Here is an 11,511-nt window from a genome sequence, read left to right as displayed (position 1 = left end):
CACTTTTATATGGACATTATATCGAATGAGACTCTGAAGCACCAAACAGTTTAAATTTTAATGCCTCCAAGAACAGACAGTATCACCATGTAAATTAGTCCAGAAAGCCACTGCGCATCCGCTAGGAAAAATATTCCGATTCGGATTTTTTGCACAATCTTACTCAAACAGGACTCCTTTTAACAAATTTGCATGTTGCCAGGACCAAAAGGTGGTCAAAAATTTTTTAAACGTTTTTTTTGTTTTTTTCCAAAAATTATTTTTTTTTTGCATGGAAAAAAGTTTTTTTAGGTTTTTGGATCATTCCAAACAGAAAAGGTCTTTGGTGACTTTTCTCTAAAAATGATAGTTTTTGACATACAAGCGATTAAAAATTGAAAAATTGCGAAATTTGCCATTTTTAACCCTCAAAAACTATGTGAAAAACTGAAAATTTGAATGTTGCCAAGGTAGGTAGATATTCTTTAAACATCGATTGATGAAATCCCGAAGATTTATTGTATTTTGCAATACAATATTCAAAACTCCTTTGTTTTTTAATTGCTAATCAAGCGTGCGCGACACTATTTTCCACCGACAGTATGGTGCAAATGAAAGAAATAAATTCGTTATTTCGTAAACCGGCGACTAAGGAAAAATCCCGAAACAGGTCGATTCTTATTTTTAAGTTATGATATTGTGGCATATATGGTATACTAGTGACGTCATCCATCTGGGCGTGATGACGCAATCGATGATTTTTTTAAATGAGAATAGGGGTCGTGTGCTAGCTCATTTGAAAGGTTCTTCAATTCTCTATTCAGTAATGTAAACATTTACATAATTATTTATACAGGGTGTCCTTCTACTTCTTTTTTTGTCAGATAATATAATTTAATAAAATTTTTTTTTGTAATATACAGGGTGTCCCATTTAAAAAAAAATGAGAAAATTTTGTATTTGCAAATAGTGATCACACTGTATATTTTATGGCTATATCTATGTCAAAAATGTTAATTTATTTAAAAATAACAGTATAGTTAAAAAACTTTGACGTGTCATTTAAATTTTTATTACCTTGAAAGCCTAATTCACAGCCCTTTGAATATTACCATTTTTCTTAATAAAAGCGTAAATATTTCGAAAATTGTTAACTTTAGGCCTATAATACCTTATATAAATTCTTAATATTTAAAAAAATATATATTCAAAAATGATTTAATATATAAGGTGTTCTATTTAAAAAAACACAACTTTGGTTCTTACCGTCGTTTTGACTCACCCTGTATAATCGAAAATAATTTTAAATTATAGCCGGCTTCGATATACATTAATTTTGTTAAAAACATTTTTTTGTATATCCCATAATTTAGTCGTAATCAAAGAAAACCAGGGGTTTGGCGCACCCTGTATACGCAATTTGATCATGTAGATGGCATGATAGTAAAGGGAGAATATTCGTGTGTACTAAGTGTCAAATGCATTTGACCCTATTGAACTGGTCCACAATAAGTAATAATTTTTGTTTTTCGAAAATCTCAACGTGAGTAAAAGTCCACATGTTTTAACATGAATACTGAATATTTAGCAATATCGCGAATTTTTTTTTAATTCTCTAATGTTGAGAATGAGTTCATTTTTATGACATCATATGAAAAAAGTCGTAAACAGGATTTACACGATTTGCATAGAACACCATATTCAGTGCCTTATTAAAGTTCTAATGCTGGGTAGAGATAGAGATAATTATCATTTTTAACATGTTAATTAACAAAATTTGAATGGGAGTAAATAAAACTACTATGTGTACTATTTTAAATGAGTTTTATGTATAAATATGTTTTAAAAACAAAAAAAAAACAATTCACTAACTACTTATACAATACAAATAATAAATATACAAATACTAAATGTGTTTTGTTTTCAGTCTTAATTGCTAACTTAGAATAAAAACACACCGCTCTCTAAGATCGCAGCAAAGAGGTGATCGTTATTAATATATAGTTCAAAATATCATCAAAGAAACTATAACAATAGTTTCTAAAAAAAAGTATTTAGATAGATGACTACTAAATCTACAGAAGTAGAAAGTGACTGCGAGGACAAAAGTGATATTGCTTTAAAATTTTTAGGTCTGATCCAGGAAAAATCTTAACGCGTTGTTCAACTCTTCGATGTGTGCGCACAAATATTCCTAAATGTGCACATGGTTTTCATACGAGTCATACCGTTTTATCAACAGTTAACAGTCATGGTAGTCTTTGTACTGGAAAAAAGTTAGGTACGTTTTATATGACCTAAGCTGATATGGTTTACGTGTATGTCGATGTGCCAGCTTCTTTGTGACATTTTCGAATGATATGTATCAGAATTAAAAATCCGAATCGAAGTGACTAACCATATATTGCTTTCCTTTTTTTAAATATATTTAAAAATATATTGACTAGATATTTCAACCAAAGATACATATGTACATTTGTAATAATTACTAAATTATTATTGCTGAATCAGGTCAAAATTATATGAGTTACAATTGATCAAATATATTAATAACACCACCAATGTATCTTTTGCTGAAAACATTCAAACACGAATAAAAATGTCCGTTTTTCGTGAGCACAAATCAAACTATTTGGTACGACTAAAATACGACCATCCCAAAAATTAAATTAAGAGAAAACTAAAATATCAGTTAGAAAAACTTATAAATTAGTTTGTAAATTAACCGATTTCTATATTTTCTAAAGAAGTTTCAACGACTTTAAAAGTACTAGCTTGTAGGAAATATTTGAAGGTAATCAGAGGAAATTAAAAACCATGCAGTATGCAGTTTATCGAACATTTCCAGTTATTACGCATTTCTTACAAACCAAAGCAAAATATATAATTTTACATATATTTTTTAAAACCTTTACTAGTATCAGCGCCAGGAAAAAACTCACATATAATAAACCTCAGTTAATTTACAAAAAAAGTTTTATATCTGCACACTACATGCCCCAAACTATCTAACAAATAAATTTCAATTTTCATGTAATTGTCATGTAGTAAATACTATATAAAAAGGTAACAACTTCCTTTCCGGTATCTTGTACAATATCATACAATAAACACATTCTTTAACTTAAATTCTACGAGGTAATACATAAAAAATCGATATTGTTTGTAAAAATCTATTAGGATGTATAATTTTCTAAGACGGTAAATACTTTAATTGGGTTTGTGACCGTGATGTACCATATATGCCATTAAACTTTACATTAAATTAGTTTTATTAATTCTCTTTTAAACTATGATATACAATTTAAATTAAAAAAACAATGTACCAGTAATTAGACCGATTTAATATCATTTACATTATGCGAATCTTAGCATTTGGTATAACTTTATTAATTATAAACTAAGGAATAAATAATATGTACACACTATTATACTAATTAAGAAATATAATCTTACGTACGCACAAAAGGAACATAAAATCCTTTATACATTTAAACATTTATCACATCTAATCAACTCTGTTGTTAAACGATCTGTTCAAAACGCGAATACTTCTTCGAATTTCAGTTAATTGACCAAATGTTTGTACTGCCAAACTCTCAGGATTATAGACATTATTTTTGTAATGATGAAATTGAATTTCATTAAATTACTCCAGTGCAATTAACTAAAAGTTCCCTATCGGCGCAATATACAGTAATGAGCGCGCTAATAACAGGCAAAACAACGCAAAAGATGGAAAACATAATAAGCTGCGAAATGAACCGAGATGAACCTTAAATTACTTAATACGTCTAAAAGTACGAAACTATCAATATAGTCTCAATTTATAGGTTTCTATCACTAAATTTTCCAAATCTACTAGTTTCATTTCGTTTTCTTTCACAGCGTATTATGTTTTCCATCTTTTGCGATATTTTGCCTGTTATTAGCACGCTCATCACTGTATAATCAATCATTTGAAAATATCTATTTGTCGATGCTTTTTAAAAATCAGCATATTTCAAAGAAACAGTTTTAAACATGTTAACGTTATTAAAACAAAACAAGTATTGCAATATATGAAAGTAATTAAGTAGAGAGTAGAAAGATGAAAGTGTATAGGTGAAACAAATATACTAATAACGTCTTTGAAATGAGTATGTAAGAATACAATTAAAATTCAAGATATTAGCTGTTATAAACATAAAAGAAAGAAATCCGTGCAACAAACCGAAAAATGAAGAGATTACAACATGATACTCAAGAAAGCTAATTTGGAAACATAATAGAAATAAGGACTTCTAACATGAGGACGCAAACATGTTTAATAGCATCCCCAAAAATTAACATAAAGCTTTGTGCCAGAAATTACCGCCAGGCATTAAACGAGGAAATAAGAATGCAGAAAGGAATTGCCAAAATTATTAGAAGAACGTACGCAAAAATATGTTCAAAAAATAATATTTCTTTTTATCTTCATATTTTTTTTAGTAGAAACCGAAGTATCTGATAAATAATTGGCTTTATGCAGGGCCAAATATAATCAATTTTCATTATAAGGCAATTTATGGAACCGTATAGGGATAAAGATACAAACGCTTATATTATGGTATTCATTGATCTTGAGAAAGCATATGATAGAGTTCCTCGAGCGATTCTGTGGTGGGCACTCAGTAAGAATATGAATATGACTCCCTGGTGAATATGAAAAGATTATGAGAGATATTTATGACGGAGTGACGATTAGTGTTAATAGGACAAGTGTGGAGAGACTGACTAATTTCATGTGAAAATAGGATTGCACAAAGGCTCGGTGCTTACTCCTTGTTTATTCCCATTAGCTTTTTACCACATAACAGCGAAACAACAGGGTAACATTCCATGATGCTTAATGTATGCTGATGATGTAGTGTCAGTAGGAAATAGTCAAAGAGATTTAGATAAAAAACTGGAACAGTGGAGACAAGCTCTGGATGGAAAAAAGTTTAAAACTTAATAGCATAAAAACAGAGTATTTGGAATGTTCAATTAAAGATGGAGCTACTACAAATAAAATCATATCTTTGGATGGTGAAATGATTGTGAAAAGCAATAGTTTTAAGTATCTAGGATCGATATTACAGATTAATGGAGAAATAGATGGAGATGCATGCAGTAGAATTAAGGTTGGATAGATGAAGTGTAAGGAAGCGAGTGGTGTGTTGTGTGACAGAAAAATTCCAATGAAGGGAAAATTCTATAAAACAGCCATAAGACCGGCTATGATGTACGGAACTGAATGTTGAGCAGTGAAAAAGAAAGAGGAACAACGAATGCATGTGGCGGAAATGAGAATGCTTAGATGGATTAGTGGAGTGACAAAAGAGATAAAATGAGTATATTAGGGGTTGTCTAGGTGTTGCACCAAATGATGCCAAAATGAGAGAGCATATAGTCCGTCCCACCTTGACTTTACAGTATAGGGAACATAGGCAATGCAGTCCTTACGAGAGTTTCTAGCGCGCTGATGCCTATTTTATCAAAAAGAATTTGTAATCGAACATTAGAGAGATTAAATTAAAACTGTTTTAGAAAGGCAATCTACAATTTTAGAATTCATATGCGTAGTATATCAAATAAACTTAAACGTATACGAATCCTAAAATTGTAGATTATCTTTCTAAAACAGGTTTAATTTAATCTCTCTAATGTTCCATTAAAAATTATTTTTGATAAAATCGGCACCACCTCGCTAAAAACTCTCATAAGGACTGCATTGCCTATGTTCCCTATACTGTAAAGTCAAGGTGGGACGGACAGTAGGTTAAGATGGTTTGGTCATATTTACTTTAATCACCCAATGCGAAGAATTGTTGAAGTGCAGATTCCTGGAAGGAGTAGGAGAGAAAGACCAACAAGACCTTGGCGGAGACGCTTAGACAAGGACATGTTGGTGAAGGGGATTGGTATTGATATGGCCCCAGATAGAATTGTATGAAGAAATGCAATTAGAGAAGCCGACCCCGCATAGGAATAATGCAAAGAGAATAATGATCGTTTTTAGTACAAAATTATGTTAAAGTAAGCAAGAACAAGATGTTTTTAACAATTTGAAAACACTATGAAATAATAGTTTTTTAAAGCCAAAGTAACTAATGAGAAATTCATAAAGGATTTCATATTAGGTAAGTTGCAAAAATGTCTTTTTATTGTTAAGCCTTTGTGGAATGGAAACCTAATAAGAAATAGGAGATGCAAAATTTTGGTATTTGATTTGTATATTGTTTTCACTCAGGAACTTATAGAGGTATATAAAGATGTGTTTCCGTAACTTTTTTGGGTAGTATTGAAAACTATTGTAATAAGTACAACACATGCTAAAATGAAGGATTTCATCGATATCTAATACACCCATAGAAGTATTTTTAAATTAAATTGAGTTCCATGTATCGAATTGGTATTGGCGTATTTACATTAAAATATAAAATATTCACACAATACACCTAAAACACACGCGTAATAGATACATCTGAAGCATAACAGTTAATAAAATTCGCAGTCGTTTTTACACCTATGTCGCAATACATAACAAATACAAGTTTAATTGGAAGGCCAAATGGTTTGAACAACAGTCTAAACTGTCTGTAGGTTGATCGAATCTTTAAATATGCAGTATTCGTTGAATTTAGCTTCAGATAACTTAAAAGAGACACATTATTTACAAACTAGAATATTTTTATGTATTAAAGCAAAATAAGATTAATAATAATAGATCTTTTTAATGATTGTAAATAAATATGTGCAGTGATAATCTATTATAGTAGGAATACTTTAGTAGTAAATGTGAATTATGAATGAATGAAATGTTTGCTTTTGCTTATATTTTATCGGAAGTTTTTTAAATGCACATTAGAATTTTTTTGTTTTTACAGAAGTTAGAAGTTTGTTACAGAAAACAGTGGATTAATCTTCATATTTGTTAATTTGTCACTACTTGAATTAACATAACTTACATATTTTCACTTGAATGTCTGTCCATTTTCAAATTAAACAAAAAATAAGAACTGCCCCGAAATCATAACTAAATACATAAAAAATAAGTTAAGAAAAACTTGAGTGAAGGTCCATGTATAATATTTTATGAGTTTAAACACGATGCTTACCTCTATATAAAAATTCGACCACGCACGTACACCATTTAGACAACATTACGTATGGTTAAAATAATAAGTTACCAGTCCTACATTATAGAAAGAATAAGAATATTATGAACTTTTAATGTGTACGACAAAAATTACAAAGCAAAACCTACATCTAGTATCTTCATAGTGCTATGCTAACATTGAAAAATTGATCAAACGACCAAATCGTTCTGAAAACAATATAGAGTCGAATTATATGATTTGGCTTGGACAAAAAAATTAACTATCTAATAAGAGGGTATCAAAATGATTACAGGGAGATCCATAGGGACAGGGAAGGCAATAACGAGCCTGCAAGGAACACACTGCAGGCGGGCGCTTCTTTTTGTTGGGCACCAAAAAGAGATTTTTTTCTGCTGGTGTTATACATAATAGCAATTAAAAAAAAGGTGCATATGCTAGTTTTGCAGGAGGGCAACTTATACTTTTAGCGCCGGGACTGCATAGGGGTAATCAAAGAAGTGGAGCAATTTTGTATGAATAAAACATCCCGTGTTTTATTAAAGCCCAGATGGACAATTTTACTTCATAGTTTGATTTTCCATCTAACGAAATAGCAGAAATTAACATAAGTATTTTAGTAATATGAGAATTTGCACGATTAGTCTTAAAAATTCTTGTATCCACCCAATGAACAGAGTTTCTTTACCATTTTCTTAGATCATCGAATTTAAATGGTTCGTTATCTTCTGTTGATATTCATTTTCGCTTAATACAAAAGTTGTAATTGGCGTTTCGATTACGTCAACTCAAAAAAACGACATAAAAACTTTTTAAATGTTTCACATAACTCTTATTCTTTCTAGTTTGCGATGTTTGAAAAACGATGTCGATTAGCATTAATTGGCAGTCTTGTGGCTTGAGGAAAAAAGATTAAATAAATTAATTTTTTATACAACGCTTTAGTAGACTAGTGATCAAGAAATGATTTGATCGTTGTCCTGATTGTTGACCAAGAGCTGCCGTGAATTTCCAGCTAAAACACATAAAAAAAATAAAATTAGGTTGTTAACAAAAATTGTTTATATACATTTTCCTCTAAAGTCCGTTGCACGTCATAAATGAAATTTCTACGTCATCATAGTTTTAGTTCAAACAACTGCTTAGTATTTTCCTATTTATGCTAATATTTTAAAACCTACACGAACATTCATATTACCACATAGCGAAAAATAGAATCGTGATCATTTTGATATTTTTACAATGTTTTAATTGACTAATATATTTCATATTCTCAATTAAATAACAGCTTGGAACTCAATTAACACCACCCAATAATTATTAATATTTGGTATATATCAGTGACTGTTAAGTAACAATACTTTTAATAAAATACAATTAAATTATTCATGAGCTGCTAATAATTAATAGAAATTGTTTTAATTTCATTTTACAGACTCAATTCTATAAATACCCAGATCTTTGAGAAATCAAAAAACGTTAGTTATTATGAATACTTTGCCAAGCAACACTTTGCCACATACTATATGGTCGGATAAGTAACTTTCTTTATGCAGTCAGAGTATTACAATTTTGGAAGCTTTGCAAAATAGTTGTCTATTCAGTCAATTATCTCCTCATATTCGAGAGCACATGATAATTGGAGGGGGCCAAATCAGGAAAATAAGCCGCGGGGAAAGCAATTGAAGCCCAGCTCATGAATGTTTGCTATTGTCATGTTCGTGCTTCAAGTTGTGAAATAACGTACAATAATATGTATTGGCTATTGGTAGCTTTAGCTTTAAGACAGTCTATTAAAATTATGCCTTTGCAATCTCAAAAAGCAGTAGTCATGACCTTTTCGACCTATTGATCCAGTCGTGGCCACTTTGGAGCACTTTTGCGAGCTTCAGTCCACTGCCGTGCGTTAATTCTGTTCTATGGCGAATCCAAGTTTCATCAAAGGTTACCAGTCCACGCCAAAAGTACGACGCTTTATGAGGTCTAAACACTGCTGAGAAGTGATCAGAGTAACACGATGATATTTTTAGTAAACGGTAACAAACGCGGTACCCATCAACAGGATATTTTTTTCATATTGAAAACTTCAATACTATGACAACTTTCAAAATATGACGAGTGCGCTCTTTGCTAATTCTTCTGGCCTCTGCCAATTCACGCACCTTCACTTATGTAAAGTGTAAAAACCATTTCGTTGTATTTCTTCACATTTTCCAATGTAACCACGTCGGTGGGTGATACATGATACATCCAATGTATGTAGGGCCATTAGTAAATTCACCTAACCAGTGGTGCACCTATAATTTTTTTCTGGGGGGGATTGGCTTGGGTACAGAAATTTGTTTGTATTGTTTGTGAACGACAAGTTACATTTTCCTACTATTTTTTATATATTTTGTATATGCCCTGACAGGGGTTTTAACCCCCAAAACCCCCTGGGTACGCCACTGCACCGAACCAAAATTTGATATTATATTCTAAATACACTAAGCATCAAAATTAGAGCACCACTTTAAAAAAGGGACCTTTTTGATGGCTCGTATTTCCTAAACCTGTTGTCCGATTTTAGTGATTTTTTATGTTATTATAGCTTTATTCTTCAAGAATATCGATGTAATAATATTATTGCTAAACAGGTAAATGCCATTGTATACCGGGTGTAACAATGATAGTGTGTTTTTTCCTCAAAGTTTGGAACACCCTGTGAAATATTCTAGCGTATACAAAATATTGAAATTAACACTCAATTGTAGCATTAGGCTTTCTTAACATTTTGCTTTTTGATTCATTTGCTTATGTGGGATAATAAAAAAGTTAGGTACTTTAACAACTAGCAATGTTATTCATCAATACAGGGTGTTTCTAAATAAGTGCGACAAACTTTAAGGGGTAATTCTGAATGAAAAAATAATGACCGTTTACTTTATAAACATATGTCCACAAATGCTTCGTTTCCGAGATACGGGTTGTTGAATTTTTTCTTACAAACTGATGATTTATTTATTGCTCTAAAACCGGTTTAGATATGCAAATGAAATTTGGTAGGTTTTAAGAGGTAGTAATTGCGCATTTTTTGACATACAATCAAGAGTTTTATATTCACCATTGGCGTGCATACGGGAAGTATATAAAATGCTTATACTCGTATGCACGCCAATGATGAATATAAAATTCTTAATTGTATGTCAAAAAATGCGCAATAACTACCCCTTAAAACTTACCAAATTTCATTTGATATATCTCAACCAGTTTTAGAGTAATAATTAAATTGTTAGTTTGTAAGAAAAAATTCAACATCCCGTACCTCGGAAACAAAGCATTTACGGACATATGTGTACAAAGCAAACGGTCATTATTTTTTCATGCAGAATTACCCGTTACCCGTTGTCGCACTTATTTAAAAACATTGTATTGATGAATAACATTGCTAGTTGTTAAAGTACCTAACTTTTTTATTATAGAACACAAGCGAATGAATTAAAAAGCAAAATGTTAAGAAAACCTAAGGCTACAGTTCAGTTTTAATTTCAATATTTTATTATATGCTGGAATATTCCACAGAGTGTTCCAAACTTTGAGGAAAAAAACGCACTAACATTGTTACACCCGTTATACAATGACACTTATCGCTTTAGCAATAATATTATTACATCGATATTCCTGAAGAATAAAGCTATAATTTACTAAAAAAATCACATAGTCGGACAAGAGGTTTATGAAATAAGAGACATCAAAAGTATCCCATTTTTTAGGTGGTGCGTTAATTTTGGTGCTTAGTGTATATCAGATAATGTTCTGGCGGGATCGAAAATTGTTTTTGTCTATACGCTCTGAGCTTCGATGGTGTCGCTCCTAGCGGATTACTAATGCAACTTTCACCGGTAATTTTTAAATTTATTATTTAATTGATATCGCTTAATATTTACAACGCAAAAAGTAATTAAATTGTAATCGATTTTTTTTAAGATTTTGCTAATCATTTTGACGTTCTATTGATGAAATATTAATTTCTTACTTCGGATACTTTCACAATTATCGTGTAGATGGCGCTAAGATTAATAGATTAATTTATAATTACATATTACGGAACATTAAAAAAACTTAAATTCAGTATTTAAAACGTAAGTATATTTAAGGTAAAAATATATACCACAGCTTTGACCAACTAATATTTTTTATAATTAATGTTTTTAATTTTAATTTTAAATTAATCACTTTGACATTTATGTCAAATTTCCAGTAAACGTTTACAGACTTGTCACTACTGGCGCTTGCGAATTTTTAAATAGCCCCTCTACGTACGAGCTCACAGCGTATAGCGTCATTTGACAAAAGTCAATATCGCGCAGACGTCAATAGTGTACTAATCCAATGGCAAAGGACGTTACTTATCAGACATTATATATTT

At 30.8% G+C, this 11,511-nt stretch overlaps 1 protein-coding gene across 2 annotated transcripts in view; it reads right to left on the bottom strand.

The window, feature by feature from the left end:
* Window positions 1-1,786: 1,786 nt before the first annotated feature.
* LOC114338316 (protein spinster) overlaps window positions 1,787-11,511 on the bottom strand; it is a 417,225-nt gene continuing 407,500 nt past the window's right edge. For both annotated transcript variants that reach the window (XM_050650386.1, XM_050650387.1), the window contains one exon: window positions 1,787-8,118. Coding sequence is in view for 1 of the 2 variants with exons in the window: in XM_050650387.1 (XP_050506344.1) it covers window positions 8,060-8,118 (59 nt within the window). In the remaining variant the exon portion in view is untranslated. The remainder of the gene's footprint in view (window positions 8,119-11,511) is intronic.

The sequence above is a fragment of the Diabrotica virgifera genome, chromosome 5 (genome assembly GCF_917563875.1).
Source record: "Diabrotica virgifera virgifera chromosome 5, PGI_DIABVI_V3a".
Lineage (NCBI taxonomy): Eukaryota > Metazoa > Arthropoda > Insecta > Coleoptera > Chrysomelidae > Diabrotica > Diabrotica virgifera.
The sequence above is the reverse complement of the archived record's forward strand: the minus strand, read 5'-3'. Positions and strand labels throughout refer to the sequence as shown.